Source organism: Heliangelus exortis, chromosome 12 (genome assembly GCF_036169615.1).
Source record: "Heliangelus exortis chromosome 12, bHelExo1.hap1, whole genome shotgun sequence".
Taxonomy (NCBI): domain Eukaryota; kingdom Metazoa; phylum Chordata; class Aves; order Apodiformes; family Trochilidae; genus Heliangelus; species Heliangelus exortis.
Window position 1 is genome coordinate 5,151,619 of NC_092433.1, and position 20,683 is coordinate 5,172,301.

At 45.4% G+C, this 20,683-nt stretch overlaps 1 protein-coding gene across 7 annotated transcripts in view; it reads right to left on the reverse strand.

The window, feature by feature from the left end:
* HEMK1 (HemK methyltransferase 1, mitochondrial release factors N(5)-glutamine) overlaps positions 1-20,683 on the reverse strand; it is a 39,019-nt gene that overhangs the window by 9,885 nt on the left and 8,451 nt on the right. For 3 of the 7 annotated variants that reach the window (XM_071755627.1, XM_071755628.1, XM_071755632.1), the window contains 3 exons: positions 17,809-18,255; positions 17,244-17,335; positions 14,814-14,907 (listed from right to left, as the gene is read on the reverse strand). In XM_071755627.1, coding sequence (XP_071611728.1) covers positions 14,814-14,907; positions 17,244-17,335; positions 17,809-18,069 — 447 coding nt within the window. In that variant the 5' untranslated portion in view covers positions 18,070-18,255. Of the gene's footprint in view, positions 1-14,813; positions 14,908-17,243; positions 17,336-17,808; positions 18,256-20,139; positions 20,308-20,360; positions 20,617-20,683 lie in introns of those variants that run through there. The other 4 variants (XM_071755629.1, XM_071755630.1, XM_071755631.1 and 1 more) reach the window with 4 other exon arrangements.

Genomic DNA, 20,683 nt, shown 5'->3' on the forward strand with positions numbered 1-20,683 from the left:
CTGGAGTTTCTTGACACTGTAGCCCAGTGAAATGTATTTTTGTGGTAGGAATTTTTAAAACACAGATGGTAGCAATGGAACTGACATGCCCAAAGTCACTTCAGTTCCATCTCCCCCACAGGGTGCTTCAATTAGTAACCAAATCCTCAGGATACAATTTCCCACAGATCCTCTGAAATCTTCTAGCACTGCAGGGAAAAACAATAATCAAACAGCTGGAACACATTATCTTCTGCAACACCATTTTATTTACTCCAAAATTCCAGCTTTCAGAATTTATAAGCTTCAAAATATAAGACTTCTACACTGCCTTAGTGTGGTATGTAATCTGGAGACAGGGGCACAGCTCATAACAGCATCTAAACCAATAATTCAACCTGCAGATGAAAAGCAAAGGCAATGAAATACTAAATGATCCAAATGAGCAGCTCCCTGCACGCATTTCAGATTGCAGACTCCTATGACGTTTTGTGGGTATAAAGTCACATGAAAAAGACTTTTCCCCATGCTCCTAGATCAGTTTGCATCTCTGACATTGCTGCCTCCCCACTCCCATCAATCTCCTCTTTTTAAAACCCCTTTGCAGTTTCATATAAAATCTAAAACAGCAGGAGAGGTCTCCAAGATACACAGTTCTAAGGGTCATGAAAATGAGTGACTTGCTACAAGAGAAACCAGATGTGCCTCCCTCAGACTGCTGCATGAACTTCCCTTGCTACTCTGGAGAAAACTGTAGAAACCTTTTGAACATTTTGAATGCATCAACACCTTCAGCAGGTTCTCACAGCTCCCTGCAATCCTTGTGCTTCCATGGCACAACAGTACAGAAACAAGGCCTTGCTGCCCTAAGGATCTCCCACCAGGCCCAGGCTGTTTCACTTGAGAGGCCAGCTCTTGGATCTCTCCCACAAATCCACAAAGCTTAACAACATTCACAAAGAATAATTGTCTTGATTTTGCTAGCAGTTAAAAATTAAAGACATTACCAGAAAAACTGCCAGCTTCCAATTTTACAAGGAATCTTGCATGTTCTTGGCATAAGCAAGAATATGTAAAAGCAACATGTCCTGGCAGGCAGGTCAGCTTCTCTTGAGCAAGTAATGGCCTTTTTTCAGGAGCCTAAGCCTAGTTTTTATGAAGATATTCTCTGCTGTTGGACACCCTACATGCTACACCTATTTCTATCTGCAGTAAAGAGGGAGGGAGGATGCAAAGAGGTATAAAAATTAAATATTAGGGTAAGATGAGCTTCAACAAAACATCCCTGGCAGCAGAGCACCTGTGACACAGGTGTTTTGTCAGCATCCTGTGGACAGTCCCACAGGACATGAACTGCTTTTAATCTTATTAAAGTACTGTGCCCCCTGCATGCAAGCACACACCCAGTGCTCAGAGAACAGCAGTGAAGCTTGCATGGCTTTGCAGATGGGGATGGAGAAACAGGTATATTTCAACTTAGCAAAGGCTTTGAACTGCTCCATTTTCATAGAACCTTTTGCCTGTTGATTCCTCCTGCTAAAAGTGCCTGAAAATGTAAGTAGAAACTTGTATTGGAACACTTCATGTTTTCTCTAGCAACAGTACATCTTCCCATCAGCTTTTTTGAGCCTGTGCCATGTTCAGCTGAGCTGTGTCAGGCTTTGCTGCTTTTCCAGTAGCCTGGCTTGCCCAACAATAGGCTTTTGGGAACCACTGGTTTCTCAGCTTTCTTCAGGCTCCCTTTCACAGTCACAGCCTTTGGGGCCTTCAAGGGCTTTTTGGCAACCTTAACTTCAACTGTTCTCATTGTTTTCTCTCAATTTTTTCTCCCACTGTTGAGACAAACAGATCCAGAAATGTCTGTGCCTTGGCTCAGCAGATACTCAATTCCAACAGCCTTTGTGCTTCTCCAGACTGTGCCCTCTGCCTGCCACAGCTCTCAGTGCTCCTCAGCAATGAGCTCTGTTATGCTCATACCTAAAGGCTCAAGAGGGTACAGGAAGAAGCCCATAGGCTGGAGGGCACCATTCTGAGAGGCCTCTCTGAGATCACAGAATCATAGAATAATTCAGGTTGGAAGGGACCTCTTAAGGTCATCCAGTCCAACCTCCCTACAGGAAGCAGGGACACCCTAAACTAGATCAGGTTGCTCAGAGCCTTGTCAAGCCTCACCTTGAGTATCTCCAGGGATGAGGCCTCAACTACCTCACTTGGCAGCCTCTTCAGTGTTCCACTACCCTCGTGGTAAAGAACTTTTTCATAATACCCAGTCTAAATCTACTCTTCTCTAATTAAAAAACATTACCTCTTGTCCTATCACTACAGGTCTTTGCAAACAGTTCCTCTCCAGCCTTCGTGTAGGCCCCCTTCAGATATTGGAAGGTCACTCTTAAGTCTCTCTGGAGCCTTCTCTTCTCCAGGCTGAACAAACCCAGCTTCCTCAGCCTGTTTCTATAGGAGAGGTGTTCCAGCCCCCAGATCATTTTCATGGCCCTGTGTCTGCACATTTGTCTGATCATTTTCATGGCCTGCAGTCTTCACTGCAACATTAAGTTTGGTGACTGATACCTAAGCTAGCCTCAGCCAGGTATGAGGAGTCACACTGCAATGCCCTACTCTGGTCACCATGTCACTGTTGGCACTGTCCTCCTAACAGAGTTTGGCTGACAGCTTCCAAAATCCTTGTTGCTGCTCTGGGATTCCTTTCCTGTTTGACAGTTGCAGAGGAAAACATTTTTACAAGCTTCCAACAGTGAGAAACTATTAGAGGGCTACAAGTACTCAGGGAAAAACAAACACTTTATCTACATATTTGAAGGAAAACGGCTTTTGCCTTTCTGCTCACAGCTCCAGATTAATCAGTCTGGAAAGTCTTCTGCAATGGAGACTGTCAGAGATTGTAACCACAGGTGGTTTGGGGAAGCAGGTGCTGAGGATTCCAAGACCACAGAAGAAGAGCCACTCAAAAAATTCTGCTCAGCCATTAAATCACTCTTTCAAATACCAATCATTTCTGGTCACTTACAAATATTTCCAGGAAATCTGTACAGTAATTCAGAAGAACCCTCTCCCTTCAGGGCTGATCACAGCATAGCACAAGTTACTAATTACAAATGCCCAAATGTAACCTCCATACAGTAGAACTATTGACAGCATTTATTAACTTCCTTAAAGTTTAGCATTAGGAATTTGAAGCTTGGAGTTTTCTAATGGAAGTTCTACTTTACACATTCCACAGTGAAAGTATTTTTAAAGTGCCAGCCAAAGCTCCTATTTAATTATAACTGATTTCAGTTTTTACCATGTGTATATTTACCATGTTAGTATCATTTAGGCTTTATATCCTACTTCCTGACTCCCTTGCCTTATTGTCTTGGTTATTTCATACACTTCTTAGTGAGGCAAAGGCTAGTTCTTTCATATGTGTTTCTCATTAGAGTTCAAAATTAAGAGATAATAAAAATAATGTGACCATCTAAATAAATTATATCCTTTGCCAGACATTAGTATCTCACTACAACCAAAAAGTAGTGTAAAAATTTCTTTCATGAAATAAATTTAAATGGCAAACAGAACAAGCTGTATAGTAGCTGGCAAATCAGGGAAAATATTTAAAAATACAGATTATTTGATGTTGAATTAAATTTGCAGTGATGTGTATATTAAAAGCAAGAAGTGAAGGCAAAACAGAATGCACTGGAATAAGATATTAAGTAATTCTGCATTAACTGGCTCTGATACCATGGTCCTCTTCTTCACTTACAGCTTTCACATGAAAACCATATTGCCTCAACATCTGCAAAAGAATCAGGGCAACCCAGCAACAGTACAGAGTATGTCCAGTTATCCCAGTGCCACTGCCACTTGTTATTATCAAGTTATTCAAAATAATTTTGAAGTGGTATTCTTCAGATTCTTGGTATTTTTCATCTTTCAGCAACTGATCCAGCCAAAATCCATGCTTCTCCAAGCACACTATCATCTCCAAGATGCCACCACTGGAAAATGATAAATTACAGCACTTTGCAGAGCACAGCAGAATCACATTCAAATGTCATCTTGGGAGACAAATTATTTCTGGCCATGCATCAGTGTTCACATGAAGAGTACAAAATACCCTGCAAGACAGACATTCCCTGCCTCTGTACAAGAATCTGACCAGAGCCACAGCTGGGGAAGAGCAACAAAGAGGCAGAAAGTGGCAAAAAAAGAGAGATACCAGACACAGAAACTCAGACAACAGCAGGCTGTGGTCTTTACTGTGCAGGATACCTCACATCTTCTCAGATCGAGCAGATTCAGAACACAAACACCTGCTAATATAATGCCATCGTTGTTAAAAGCCATCTTAACTGTCTGTTTGATCACCAGCTCTAAAGGCTGAGAGATTAAATTATAAAGACTCCACTGGGAAAGAAGAGAAAACATTCTGGTAGACTAGGTAATTAACCTTTGGAATATGTTAGGTAAATTTTTCCCAGCCTGGCACTCTGAACTGAAATGGCAGGCTGCTCAAAAGGGCTTACTTTCTCTCACACCATTTACATAATTCAATACATCAGAGAGAGAAATGTCTTTCATTACAGAAAAATACTGTTTTGGATAAAATAAAGACCTGACAATCAGGAGGTCTCCATAGTCTCTAAAACAGGGAAATGACTTGGCTTGCTCAGGTGTCTTATCCCTGTGACCTGCTGACCACTTCAGTACCCTTCACACATTTATCCTGACACCTCCCATTTCCGAGGTGGGCAACTGCAGAGCAGTGATTAATTATCCCAAACTCATCAAGGAGGACTGTGGCAGAGCAGAGCACTGAGCCCAGTGCTCCAGAAGGCTCATCTGCACCTTTCCAATGATAACACTTTAGCTCATGGAAACAGTTCCCCCCAAACTCCAGCTTGGAACAGGCAGGTCTACAGCTGTGTGGGGGCAACTGACCTCCTGCAGAAAAGCAGAAGCCACAAACATCAGAACAAAACAATCAGATTCCCACATCATCTAAAGAAACTGTGCTTGGCTGCTCTTTAATTGGTTTTTTGTTGTTGTTTTTTCAGTTGTAGACAAAAAACTGGAAGAAATAAAATAAACCCAAAGTGTTGTATTAAGGAACAAGTAAAATTATTAATTAAAAAAGTATCCTAGAAATGTGACCCAATTCTATATTTGCCCACAGCATGCTAACCACTGGACAGGATAAATGCTCAACCATGGAGTTCAAATTATTGCTCACAGTATGTGTCAATTGTCAGTGACAACACAACCTACACTAAAAATCCTGCTTATCAGTGCTACAGATACTGGCAGAACTACTTCTAACCTGGAGCCTGGAGTCCACAAACATGGGTTATTTCTGTCAGAGTGGGAAAATGGAACATTTTTTAAATCTTTTCCCCTCAAGTTTGCACAAGAAGCTCCCTTCCCCAGCAAAATCCAGTTTTGGAAGGAGTGGACAGATTAAATAGCAAACAGACAAAACCAGAGGAAACTAAGAGTCTCTGATTTTGCTGGCAATGGCATCAAGGTGGAAGGGAAAAGACCTGGACTGACTTCAGATTCAGATTTCATTCAACAGGGGGATGCAGAAAGATGTTCAAGCAGCTGAGAGGAAGAGATAGATATCAGAGGGAAAGGTGAGCTCAGCAGCCCTTGAAGCTGCCCCTTGAAGCAAATCTTACGAATGGCTAAAACTGCCCCACAGCTGCCCTCTCCCACACAGCTTGCAGGATTGGCATGAACCTTCCCAGGCAATGCCAGTGTGCTCCAGAGCTTTTTTATCTTCTGTTTCAGGCAGCCAGCATGACAGCCATGGTGAGAGGCTAGGCTTAGGAACAGGGCCAACTAACAGCTCTGCAGTTATTAGCGTGACTAAATCCCAATCTCTCTGCGTGTTGCAATCTCCCTTTGCACAGCAATAATCAATGAAGCTTCCCTTCTCTCCCATTTCACAGGATTTAGTGCAAATAAAGCAGCTGTCAAGCACACCAGCCACATCTGAAACCTGAGCATCCATGAGGCAGTAAGGTAGGTGCAAAGCAAAGTTGCAAAACCCCTTCCACCTGGAAGGGTTTTTACACTGCATCAGGCAGGAGGTGATGAAGGCATCAAGTGATGGGTTTTTGGGGACTTGTATTTTGTTTTTTAGCACAAAACAGTGTGCAAAGAAGGTATCTAGGCCTTCTCTGTCTTTGTCAGAAATGAATTTAAAAATCTACAGGGGAAGATGCAGAACATCCTTGGGAAGGAGAAGGGTCCTGAATAGCAAAGGAGGAGTTTGCAAGGACTAGAGGAGATCTATTGCCTGTGATTCCTTATACAGGTGACACAAAGATTTGCTTCCCATGCTACTTAATATCCAGCACTCAGGTTCTCAAGCTTTTGTCTCTCAGCCAAGCCACTCACAGCCTGCTCTCACCTTGCAGTTCCAAGAAGTCTTGCTTCACTGCCAGATTCACCCTCAATTCATACCGTCATGTATTTGTTCCTCCCCCCATCTGCCACAAACACAAAACTTTGCAAACACCTCTGGCTTCCCATGAGCCTCTGCCTCACCCTTCCACCCTCAGTTCCTGTTCCCCAACGCCCCCAAAGAACACACTGGTGTTCTGACAGGTTCGTGGTATTACCCCCCCCTCCCTGTGGCCAGGTCTGTAGTTCACTGTATTTCTTGGAACCGCAGCTGCAGAGAGAAAGCGTGAGGACAGTGTCTGCCAGCACCAAACCACAAGTTCCACAGCTGCACAGCTCCAAGCAGCAGACACTGCAGAGTCAGGAAGCTTTCAGCACCAAGAGAGGCAGTGGGAATCAGCAGAGATTCTGGCTGCTCAGCTGCGGCTACAGAGCTGTGCAGAAGTTCAGAGCGGAGCCAGTCACGCTACAGTGAATGACCTCATCTGTTACTTCTGTGATCAAAAGTACAGGGCTAAGAAAAACAGAAGGAAGGGAAGAATGGGAAAGTCAAAGGTTCCCTAGAAGCACCCTTTAGTTTGTGCTCCACATGCTCTGGAGAAAGTGGGGAAGACAGGGTTGCAGGGGTATGAGCCATGGTGGCAAGAGGTCCCAGGCTAGCAAACAGGATGAGGAAAGCAAAAGACAGATGAAAACCTGGGTAGCCTTCTCTCTGCTCTCACACACTTCCTGGGAATGTTTTACTTATTTGTGTGCTTTCCAGAAACTTCTGTTCTCAGAATCCAGGACTTTTCATAGAGCTTGATCTGATATTAACCAAATCACTGTTTGTCCAAATCAATTGTTTGTCCATTTGGCTGCCAATTAGCACATGACAAAACACCAGGAAGCCAAGCTGAAGCCTAACTCCATGGCAGTAGCCACACAGTACCACTGCCATGTGCCCTCCTTCCAGAACTGAGCCAGCCTGGTGCTCAGAGGGCAGACAGCCTATGGACAGCCCCTGCAAGGCACTGCAGTAGGAAAGAGAAAAATTACAGATTCATGGAATAGTTTAGGTTGCAAAAGACCTTTAATATCATCAAGTCCAACTGTTAGCCACCACTGCCAAGTCCACCAATAAACCATGTCCCTAAGTGCCACATCTACACATCTTATAAATCCCTCCAGGGATGGTGACTCAATCACTTCCGGGGCAGCCTGTGCCAGGGCCTAATAACCCCTTTGGTGAAGAAATTCTTCCTAATATCCAATCTAAGCCTCCCTTGGTGCAATGTGAGGTCATTTCCTCTCATCCTATTGCTTGTTACTTAAGAGAAGAGACTGACACCCACCTTGGAACACTCTCCTTTCAGGGAGTTGTAGAGAGTGAGGTCTGCCCTCAGCCTCCTCTTCTCTAGGTTAAACATCCCCAGTTCCCTCAGCCACTCCTTGTAAGATTTGTGCTCCAGACCCTCCACCAGCTTTGATGCCCTTCTTTGGACATTCTCCAGCATTTCCTCTCTGTCTTTCTTGTAGTGAAGGGCCCAAAACTGACCTCACCAGTGCCAAGTACAGGGGGACAATCACTTCCCTTGCACAAAGCCCAGGAAACTCCCCCTATACAAGCACAGAAAAACAAAACACCAGAGCAACTCCAGGAGCCACTGATCCTGAAATAAAAGGTGGCTTTAGGCAGAAGCAATGACAAACAGACAGATACAGGCACACCTAATATTGAGGAAGAGGTTTGGCTTTCCTGCCACACAACAGAAGCTCCTGATGCATTAGGGAGCCATTTCATGCTGGAGAAGAGGCTTTGACAGCACCCAGAAATTACTTCACCAAAAGGCAGGAACCTTTGCAACCCCTATGTGCTACTGCACAGTTGTCACATCTAAACACAGATGGGGTAAGAAGAGTGGACCAAAGTCACAGTAAAAATGCTGCACCTTGGGTCTCTAGCACAAACCTCCATCTAGGTAAAGCTCTCTAGAAGCAAGGCATTTTCCTTCTCTGCAGATACTGGTATAGACCACTGCCAGCTACAACATCTGGACAGATGCACTGGGCCAGCTTGCTAATCTCTAGCTCTGAAATTCCGGTTATTTGGATGTCTGAAAGAAGCTAGGGAACAAGAAGTGGATTTTTTTCCCCCTATTCATGTGGGAACCCTGTCAAGTCCCATTCCTCCTGTTACAGCTGTTCCAGAGCTTGTTTTTTCTCCAGTTCTAGTCCTAAACCCTGTTCTAACTGCTGACGAGCTAAGCTACTCAATTGAAACTCACAGAAATAGAGATTTTTTCAATCTGAAAAGGGAGATTAAAAAGCTAAAGACTTCATGGAGTTCTTTTAGGAAAAAAAAAAAGGCATTGACAACACAGAGATCTGGAAATGAGGAAAGTCTTTATAAATTAACCAAGGGAACAAGTTTGTGCATGACTTCAAAGAACAGCTGTAGCTTCCTTTGTCTTAAGCATAGACTTTTAACTTTAAATTTTTGAATCTGTCCTGGAAATCACCAACTGTGAAGTAATCCTCTGTTCTAGCAGAACCTTTTTTTTCTTGCATAGGAAGCCAGGAGAAATTACTTTCATAGTTCATCTTGGCCAGTCAGCCAGGAACAGTCCTTTTTCTTCCTCTATTTCCACTTGAACAAGAAGAAATCTCTCCCGGGAAAACATCCTGTCCTAATTTTAAAGTAGCCAGTAACAGACTCCTGCTAAGCTGTTTCAGAAATTAATTACAGTCTCTGTTGAAGATGTGCACCTTTCATCTGGCCTGTATTCATAGTGCTTGTTATACACTTGTCTGTGAAACCAAAGAGACTTCTGATATCAAATCTCTGCTTCCTGTGCCAGGTAATTAACTACTGAGCTTGTCTTTTGATGAGCTAAACAGTCTTTCACAACAAGGCTGATTTTTTCAGCTCTCAGTCCACCTACCAGTTCTTCTCCAAGACTAGTTTTTCATTTCTTTCTCAACTACTCACTAACATAACTGGACATAATATATTTGCAATTATTTCACTGCTGTAGTACACACAGTATTTAATCCTGCTACATAACCTTGGCAATCCCCTCTCACCACCTGCAACACACCAGCCTGTGGGCACCCCATGGGAAATGGGTGCTTGTGGTCAGCCATAAGAGCCCCAAATCCTTCTCCCCCCAGCTCTTCTAGCAGGGGAAGTCCCTCAGCCACAAGGCACAGACTGGAATATTTATTTCTGCAGATATGATCCCACTGAACACTTGTGCCTAGCTCAAAGTGCATTTCCAATTGCTCTGCAGAAACAGGTTCCTTTCATGTTTTCCAGCTTACCTATCACAGCTCCCTTTCAGGAAGTATTGTTTTCCTCCAACATACTGATAAATATCTATCATATGGGGAAAATCTGATTTATTAGAGGCCATAATACAAAGAATATTTGTTTACAGATACATTTTGACAAAGAGAAGCTAATTTTTGATCTATTAAACAAATATTAGGGAATGTGAGAATTAGGAGACTGAAGCATCTGTATTATGAGGAAAGGCTGAGAGACCTGGGTCTGTTTAGCCTGGAGAAGACTGAGAGGAGATCTGACAATACTTATAAAGATCTAGAAGATGGATGTCAAGAGGATGGGTCAAACTCTTCACTGGTGCCCAGTGACAGGAAAAGAGGCAGTGGGCACAAACTGGAACACAGGAAGTTCCACCTGAACATAAGAAAAAAAACCCTTTCTTTGAGGGTGACAGAGCATTGGAACAGGCTGCACAGAGAGCCTTCCTCTGGAGATATTCAAAACCCACATGGACAGGGTCCTGTACAGTCTGCTCAAGGGTAACCTGCTTTAGTAGGAGGGTTGGACTAAATGATTTCCAGAGGCCTTTCTAACCCCTACCATTCTGTGACTCTATGATAATGCCCTATGGCATGTGTGTTCAATATATGTCATACGAGTATACACATATACCTCAAGAAAGAACCTGATGCTATGTACAAGGTAGGGCACCATTTTCCTTTTCATTTCCCAAACAGGAAAGCCAGGGACACAGAAAGGAGAAGCAGCCTTCCTTTGAAGAGACAAATGGCCAGAGGCAAAACCATAAAGAAAAAAACCAAAAGCCAATCTCCTGACTCCTGATCCATGGCTGTAATCCACTAGACAGTATGACCTTCTGAACTTCTGAAAAGTACCCATCTGTGGCAATGAAATTAGGGAAATGAAAGGCCATTCTGCATCAAAAGCTTCCTTTTAGCACTGATTAAAATAGAAAATGAGTACACTGCTTTGACATAAAGCACTGGAGAAAGGTCCCACCTTGCAGTCTGTATATTTACATATATATGTCAGGAAGCTAAAATCCTCCCTTTTCTCTGTGCTTGACCTTCTTGAAATGTTAATGATTATGTTTAGCTAGAAATAAAATTAAACTTCATAAAGGTTTCTCTGAGAAAATCTGCTTCTGAAGGGCTTTTGAAGAGCACCCCAGCACAATGACTGCCATTCAGCTGGCAGGTGCAAGTGAACAGCAATGGTTTAATTGTACCGAGCACATTATGATGGGACAGAAACAACCTACCTTAGGAAACAAGTTGGAAGCTTAAAAATCATATGTGGAAAAAGAATTAATTAGGCAGTGACAGGACTAAAAAATACAAATGCCACAAAGATTTATGTGGTTACACAGTAAGAAGGCTTTCCTGTTAAGGGAGCAGGCAGCACCAGAAACAAAGAAAATACTTTTCCCCTCTTAAAATACAAAATTAGGAAGATTTGCTGTCAGATGATGTAATGAAGGCTGGGCAGAGACAGACTCAGAAGAGGATTAAACAAATTAATGGAGGGCAGATCCATTAGTGATTATGAAGTGGGATGGCCCCAAATCCAGCTTTGGCTAAGAACAGTCCTTAACTGCTGACTGTCAAGAGAAGAGGGAATCCTTCCATACCTGCCTTTTCCCTTGTAATTTTGTCCCCACCATCTGCTACAAGCCCCAAACAGACACAATATATTGAACTAGATAGACCCATATAGTCTGACTAACTCATTTTTCTTGCTCTCATAAGAGATTGCTGGCACAATATTTTTTGCATGACTACTAAAAAATGTTCAGCATGGCACAGACTTGTAATTTCTTTCCCTAAGATGTTTCCCAGGCTAAACACACATCCTGACCCTACACTGTGCTTGCCTTACAGGACGATGGACTGTTCTCAAAACACATCCACCACTACAAAGCCAAGACTGAAGTAAAATTGTGTAAGGTGTGAGCTTGTGCTGGGAACACAACAGGTTAAGGAGGTCACCAGGGGACACCTGGGTGGCCTGAGGGTCAGAGAGATGGTGGTACTGTTAAAATGCTCTCAAGCAAAAATGGAGCTCTCCATGCAGCAGCTTTCCTGCAGCAAAAAAGAAAAATTCAGTGTCTAAGAATCTGAGTCTACCCACACAGCAGTTGCAAGAAATAAAAAGAGACCATTTGTGTTTCCACTGAACAAATAAGCTTTCATTTGCTTTAAAACACATCTGAGGGAGGAAGAAATCAGAAACACCAGAAATCCTACAGTAATTAACAGGAAATAGAGCCATCAAAAACTCGGCGAGCCCAAGCCAAGGGTGCCCTCTAGGGGTACCAGACTGGAGAGCAGCACACCCCAAACGACTGTCAGTGCTGGACCAAGCCGCACCTTTCCTTAACAAAATCATGGGCAGGCTGAATAAAAAAAGGAATTATGTAGCTATGGTTCTCCTTCTCTTTGTCCTATTTTTCCTCTTATCCATAGGGCTGCTGCAATGGTAACACAGACCAAATTTTAGAAGGCCTTGCTTTGGAAAAAGGACTTCCTTTACCACCAATAGTGACTGAGCAATATTGCAACAGGGTTTCCTTGACATTACAATAATAATCACATAATAAAGATAATTCACTAGACTGAGGACAGCCCTAAACTTTGTCCCAAACACCTCCTTACTGCAGAAGCCTGGCTCTGACGGTCACATGAGGAGAGCAGGAAGGACATCAGATTCTGCAAGCCCTTCCAAAACCAGTGAATGCCCAAGGCAGCCAGTCAAAGCTTTGCTCACAGAGGGCCAGGTAACTGGATGTAGGTGAGACTAAGGGCTGCTTAACAAAACCCTCCTCCAACCCAGTATGTCTGTGTTCACAGAAGTATCTATCAGCCCTTCCCACCAAGAATTTATGTCTGAATGCAATCAGCTTTGCTATCCCACTCTGAGAATAAACAGGATCTGATAGTTTCCTAATTTTGGCTGCCTGTCCCCCTCGCCACTCAGATTCCCACGGTACAGAAGAACGAAGCCACATGCGCTGAAAAAATATTCCCAGAGGGAGCAAGCAGGAGAGGGTTCAGCTACCAGAGACAACAGCACATACCACAAAGGGGCAAATTTCACTCAGGCAGAATTAAGCAGACAACTGAGCTTCTCTCTTTGCATGTGTCTCTGCCCGCAGGACTGAGACAATGCTTGTGGTTTATGTCCTACTGGGTTTGCCTTCATGCAATTGCCAAGGCATCTGGGAGCAAAAGTCATAACCCTTCTGCTGTAGCATGGAACCACATGTGCACCATGAAGGTGGCTCCTCTTCTCTTCAGGCTTTGACTCAACAAGCAGGAACATTTGCAGCAGCTACATAAATGTAACTTGGAAGAGAATTTCGTAGCTGTTTGTGTATCTGCACCAACAAGTCCATTCAGAGAGTTGCATTTCCTTGGACAAGGACCAGGCATGCCATGTGGCTACTGTGTGCAGTCACAGGCAAGCAGCTTGACTGTGGCATATTGATAATGAACTGCTTCCTAAAGAGTAAGGATTATTTACAAATATTATTTGGGGAAAATTTTCAGCTTATTTGTTTTAAGAATAAGACAAATCCTAAACAGAAAAAGAGCAACAGATGCAACTAACTTCAGTGTTTTCAAAAGGAGATATTTACACTGCAGTTTTAAGAGTCCAGTGAAGTTTGGAAAAGTTAAACTGTGAAACAAAACATCAGAAAACCCCAACACAATCGCACTGCGTAAAGTTTTGCATCAGGGTTGAAGAACCTTTCATTCATAGCTGGAGGAAAAGATCTGGACACCAACCCTGTGCAACAGGTTACACAAAACACACAGGTCCTGGAAGCAGCACATGCCTAAAGCCATGTCCTACCAAGTGCTCCTGGATCTTGTCCTTGTGATCTTCCTGAACAAGTAATCTCCCCAGCACCACAGGCCAAGAAAATTCAGATGCCAACAGAGCTCCATCCCTGAGCTACTACCATAACCTTCTGGCCTTCCATAATAAATGTGCTAAAAATGTGACTTCGTAGTAAGTACCATGACACATCAAGTAAAGTCTTCCCAGAGACAAAGTTTGGGTTAAGCTGTCTATGCTACATTTTTGCACCCAAGGTACCTTAAGTGGTTTCAAATGCAGTCATGTTACACAGCACTGCAGTTCAGTTTGGGCCACAGAGATGCTTTTACCAAAATTGCTCATGTGGATGCAATTAACAATGTCCTCAGGCATAAGCCACCCTGGCTTCCACTCCACACAATATGTCTTTGTTTGAAGCCTGGCACTGCATGGAGAGAATTAGAGCACAGCACCAGGGGAAGCCTTGTCAGCAGATATTTTGACTTGCAGAACATGCAAGTTCTCCCTGGTTTTAATGCTTAACTTGCATCCATGAATCAATGGGGACTTAGAGGTTGGAAATACTTCTCATATCAACTGGAGCAGAAATCCTGTTGACCATAACAAAGCTAACCATCACTGGGCTCCAGCTATCTCCAAACTTAATCACCACAAAGTGATAAAACCCACACACAAAGAAGAGCTCATACCTTCTCTGGACACAAGCATCATCACTACAATTCAAGTGCCAGCAGGTTCTTAATGAGATGCTGCTGATCCAGAAACCACTGTGGGGACATCAGACAGGTGGCAGGTGCCATTTTCTACCAGCCTGCCCTGTTTTAGTCTGCACATGGACCAACAAGCTCACTGAAGTCCATTGCTGTTTCCCAGTAGGAGCTTTCTAGTACTGCAGGCTTTTACTAACAACCTTTGGACAGCTTCAGGATTCTTAACCTTGTATTAAAGTACTAAACCACTGGGATACAGCAGTACAGGTTTTAAACTTCTGGGAGCCATCACTATAGCAGAAATAAGGAAACAAAGCCAACTCCTTCCACCAACAGAGAAGGATCTCTGTGTACCTAATCAATAGGTTAACTTGCAACATCTCTGCTCTGAGGCAGGAGGAAATGTTCACCAGCACCAGTTCCAGATCACAAGCTTAGAATCTCCCTTTGTTCCAAAAGAAGTGATCTGACCTGCTTGTCATTACAACTTCACAATATACAGGAGGCCTTCATATCAATGCCACGATTGTATTGTGTGTTGTACTTCACAACTTCAAGCCCATCCTCATTCCCCACATTCATACCTCTGTTTCAGGCCGAGGAATGAATACTGGGGGTCTCATCTTCAGGGTCAGGTCCTGGAAGTCCCACTCACCAAGCACGTATTGCACCGGCATCCTGGGGCAGGCAAAAGCAAGAGTGAACACCTCAGGACTACACTCTGGAACACAGAACATTTCTAGCACCAAGCTTACCTTATCACTAACCACATAACCCTTCTGAGGGGAGCACCTAAACACCCCTAAGCCTCCCAGCTGCCTGTGCACTTGATGGGAACTATGGGAGCTCCATTCCTCCAAGAATTTGTATCAAGCACTAGACTTGGGGGGCTACAGGCCAGTCAGTTTCACCTCAGTACTGGGGAAAGTGATGGAATTGTCCTAGAAATTGTTTCCAAACATACTAGGTACAGGACTGGGAGTGGTCAGCATGGTTTGAAAAGGGGACATCGTTTCTGAGAGATCTGACAAGCCACCCATGACACAGTGACAAACTCTGAGCTTGAGGAGAGAGTAATCAATACTATTTATCTCAAATGATACTCTCTTCATAATGTCCTCGCAAACACAAGCTGATGAAGCACAGGTGAGGTGGACTGAAAACTGACTGAACCAGAAGGCTTGGAGAGCTGTGAAGTCCAGCTGAGGGTCAGTCACTAGTGGAATACTCCCAGAGTCAACAGTGGGGCCAATATAGCATAAGATGTTCATTAATGATCTGGATGGAGGGACAGAGAAGACTCTTGGCATGTCTGCAGATGACAGAAAGTTCAGAGGTACAGTTAGGAGAAATATCCCATCATCTATGGGACAGTTCACAGCTATCTCAGGAGGCTGGAGAAAATGGCTGACAGGAACTTCAAGAAATTCAGTAGAGAGTAATGTGAAATCCTACAAACTGGAAAAGAATAACACCATACACCAGTAGAGCCTTGGGGCCAACCAGCTGGACAGTGGCCTTGCAGAGAGGACCCTGGGACTGAGTGGACAAGCTGACCATGAGCCAGCTTTATGCTCTTGCAGCAGAGAAGGTTAATGGCTTCCTGGGATGAATTAGGCAGAGCATTTCTGGAAGGTTGAGGGAGGGAATCCTTCCCCTCTATTCTGCACCAGTAGAAAACATCTGGAGTGCTGGGCTCCCAGTACAGTAGAGGCATGGACATACTGGCATAAGTCCAACAAATGGCCATTAAGGTGATTAAGGGATTGGAGCATCTGACATACAAGGAGAGTGAGGACAGTTTAGCCTTGAGAAGGGAAGGCTTGGGGGGCAGATGAGGGAAATCTCCTCAATAGCCATTTGTAGCTGGTGAGATAGAATAAGAAAGATGGAGTCTGACACTTTCCAGTGGTATCCAGTGAGGAGAGGCAAAGCACACAGACTGAAATACAGAAAATTCCACTTAAACTAATTTTTTTTTTCCCCAAAAACTGTGAGGGTGGTAAAACACTAGAACAAGCTGTCCAGAACAGGCCTCCATGATTCTGCAAATTTTGGGGCAATGTTTTCAGTTGCTGTGAGGCACCACACCTCACTTCTTCATGCAGAATAGCAGATATTTGTTGCAACCTTAACAGCACTTATGCAGAGCATCATGCAAGTCAGACAGCTCTGGGAATTTTGCATTTCTGCTCCTAGCATAGGACTCAAGAACAGCAGGAAAATTTAAGGGAAGATGGGAAAATTTAAGGGACTCAGATCCTACAAACAGTAACCACTGCCAACACCCTGACTCCCTGAGAAACCCTCACATCACTGTCTCCCTAAGTCACAGTAAAATGAGGATCCACATCAAACCACAATCATGTAAACAAGCAGGAGGATGCTCCCTCCAGGCGTACTTCCAACTATCTTCCACACTTCTAAAGGATCCAAGTTCCTGAATATTTCCTCTCCCCACATACTGCTTCCCAGGTAGCTCCTTCACACCAAATCCATCTAAACTTTGCACTAGGAGAAGCCCTCACACAGGGCAAGCAAACAGAGGACAAATGGAGACCAAAGCTACAGCAGCCATGAATCCCTCTAAACACCAGGGAAACCTGTCTGTAGACAAAGCCTAGAAAGGAAAGCACAGCAACACCACACACCAGTATAGGGCGGGCAGCCAAAGCAAGTACTGAATCAGACAGAAGGGCCATGGCTGAATTTTTTAAGCACAGAAGGGTTTAATGAAAATGTACCAAACTCCAAGGCAATATTGCCAGCTTCCTGCTCCTCTGTAGCATCCCACAAATCATCTTTGCTCCCAGGCAGGACAGAGAGGGGAATTGCTACCTGACAACAGCAGCAAATACCCATCACTTGAGTCACCATGAGAGACCCACACAGAACTGCTCCTTGGCATGCCAGCTGCTACTGGTCTTCTGCATTCTCTCTGCTACCATTCTGCTGTCTGCATTAGGACTGAAGGAAAACTCTCAAAAGGAACGACTGTAAGAGGGTGCTCCTACCTTTCTAGTCGCTTCTTGCTCAGCTGCTGGATTTGCTCCTGCTGCACTGCTGTAAGTGGAGTGTGGAGGCTTTTGTAATTCAAGCTCTGAAACTGAAAATAAGGTCACTTTAAAATCTGCCCACTCGTGACACTTTGATGTCCTCTGCACCCCAAAGGGCATCCTCTAGAGAGGCCCAGTATGCTGACAAACATAGATGCCTGGGGCTGCTGAAAAGATGATTAGGAGAACCTATCTGCTTGTTTAAAACAAAGCCTGTATAACTGTTCTGCCATTCTCTTAAGGTTAGAAGAACAGGTAAAATTAAGGATCATTCCACCAAGCAAGTCAGGGTACAGTGTGGGTGTATGTATCACAGCTTACATTTCAGGCTCTGCAAAAGAAAGCAAGAGACAAAAAGCGTTCTACTGACATTAATAAACTATGCCTCACTCCAAGGAATCTAAGAAAGGAAAAGTTAGTTGTTCTACTTTCTAGAAGTGAGATACAAAGAAAGGTAAGAGATTCAACCAAACAGACAAAGTGAGAGGCATGCAGAGACCTTATTGTTTTCCTGTTACTTAACTGTTTTTGCTCCCAGAACAAAGGAGACGATATATTCACTGGACTCTCGTGCTTCAGGTATCCCATTTGCCTCAAACACCTTCTGCCAGTAGCTGACCATGTCAGTGGCAGTCACAAGTCCAGGTCTTACACTGCAGCTCTGCCTCCAAGATGACCACTCTGGAGTGAGGATAGGATCTGTACTTTTAGTCAATGCCCCTGGCACTTGCTGAGGTGAGAGACCCAGCAGCCTCCTGAGCAGTAGGTGGGTGAGGAGTCTCATTGTTTCAAAATCAGTTCCTAGCTTCCACACGTGTTTCTTGTTTCCATCAGCTGATGCAGTCAGTACAGAGACTCATGGAACACTTGGTGCTACCACAAACCACTGTGGCTAAGCACCAATGGACCACAGTCAGTTGATCCTCCTCAGGGCAGCATGAAAATGTCACTGGTTTGTAGCTCTTCTGGTCTAGAAAAGAAGACAAAAGCACAGCCTGAACTCCTTGGGCCAGCGTGTCACAGGTTCCCCTTTGACAGAATGCAGAATACTCACCCTAATTCTGGCCCACAGGTACTAAAACAATTACTTACACACTAGGAGTAACAAAGGATTACCCTAAGAAGACTCAGGTGACATCTAACCAGCTCTGACACTGCCATCCATGTTGGATTTTTCAATTTTTTCACAGAACTGCTCATCTCCACATGCCAGAGCTACTAGGAGGCTGGTTCCACACCCACGACAGGGCAGAAGCAAGTGTGCCTACACACAGGCACAGCACTCCTGCCTGTCCTTGGTCCCAGAGAGCCACAGACACACCAACCTTCAGCTCTAGCCCTATGCTCTCTACCCCACGGGTGGGTCACCCTGGTTCCCTGCAGGATGACCTTCAGTTTCTCCTAGATTCTTTTATTCCTCTCTCTGTTCATAAACCACAAGTCCTAGGTTAGCAGCTGTGCTCACAAAAGACCGTGACTCCGTAGGCCAAGGGTCTCCCACATTGTCACCATCCTGACAGAGCAGACAAGGGGGCCACAGAGGTGCTAAGAGCAGAGGAAGGAGAAAAGCTCACAAGGTACAACTAGAGGGACACTTGAAAGATGCAAATACCAGAAAAGCCAAACCCTGCCACAGGGAAGTCAGCATCTTAAAGGGGAAAACAGGCAGAGGGAAGAAAAATAAACAAGATGACCACAGGAGGCAAAGGAGCTTTACAAAACAGCTGCAGCCTATCACACTTGGAACTGTGTGAGACAAACAGAACAATAACCCCAATTTCCTGCTGTGACCCATCAGAAACAAGGGCCCCCCTCCCTTCTGACTCACAGTCCATGGAGCCACTGTGGGTTCCCCTGGTTTCCCTCAGTGTCCATTCCCATTCAGCTGTTGATGGCTTCTTTTCATCACTGTCTCAGAGAGGCCACAACCTCCCCTCCTCCAATCCTTCCAAAAAAACATGACACAAACAACCAAATGCCTGTCCCAAGCAGCCAGCAGCACCCAGGGTTTGTGACTCTGCCCTGTGAGAGTGCTGCTACAGTGAGATCTGGGGAAGCTGGGTCAGCTCCCACCTGGGCAGATGCTAACACTGAACCCCTGCAGCAGCCCTGGCCCCTGCTGCGTGGGCCACCTCCATAGGCAACACTGTGGGAGGACTCAGGCACCCACTTCTCACCTTTAAAATCAAACCAGAGTCCATGGAAGCAGCAGAGGGATTACCCTGCAGCAAACATCTGAAGACTGGATTACCTGCTACCTCCTGGCAAAGCTCTAGGAGCCCAAAGATCCCCTTCTTACCATCTTAATTACCCCCAACAGAAAGGTAAGAAGCTCCTATAAAAACCTGCATTTATGCTGTGCATAAGCAATCAGACAGCTTCACTGTTTACCTGAGCAGCCCCCGCTCCCTGTTTAGGGACATACTGCAACAAGAGTAACACTAAAGGAATAAAATATAAACCATTAGTGTTGCTGGGGAGGCAGATAAGACTTTGATTGTCCACAGCTAGAACAATGCTGCCACTGCTGCCATTATTAACAAAGAACAGCTATTGGTGCGAGTTCTCTGCCAAGAACTGTCCCTGTATGCTACTTCTTGGTGCAAGTATCTGTTTGCACACAAGAGCAGATTTTTTTCCCAGTAGTTCTGTGGTTTGGTCCACCCAAGCCCCAGCTTCCCACTCCCGGTAGCCCAGCATGCACATCGGTGGCAGTCCCATACAAGGCCCCTGCCCTACATGACCAGCCCTGCTCACGGGCTAGGGCAGATGCCGGGGCTTGTGCTGCTCAGATGGTTCCCTTCTGCCGCAGGGTTAGCGGAACCGGCCCCAGCTCAGGCCCCGCTGGCCGTACCGGTGGAGGGCGCACCGGTCCCCATTTGCGAGCCCGGGAGCTGCCCACCCGCGCCTCGTTTCACACACGGCCCGGCGCTCCGGCGGTAATCGAGCTCCACAGCACACCGGAGCCCGTCTTTCTTTCTATCTGTCCCGGCCTTCCCTGCACACTCAATACCCAGACCAAGGCCGGGCCCCCCGCCTGGCCTGCACGGCGGCGCTGGCGCAGGGTCCCGTTACCTGAGGGGCGGCAGAGGGCCTAAGCCCCCCTCAGGGGCGAGCGCGCCCACACGGCGACGCCTCCCTCACCTCAGAGCTACCGCCACTGGCGGGGCTGGAGGGGCAGCCGGCTCCCGGGAAGATGGATCCGGGGCCGTGGGCAGCCGCCTCCCACCCCGCAGCCTGCTACAGGGGAGCTGGGGAAAGGGTGCGTGAGGAGAAGCCCCGCACAGCCCCAGCGCTCCCACCGCTCACCGAGGGCCGCCTCGGCCGCCTGCCCGCCGCGGCCGCGCGCATGAGTGGCAGGCACAGTGACCAATCGCCAACCGAGCCCTGCGGGAGCC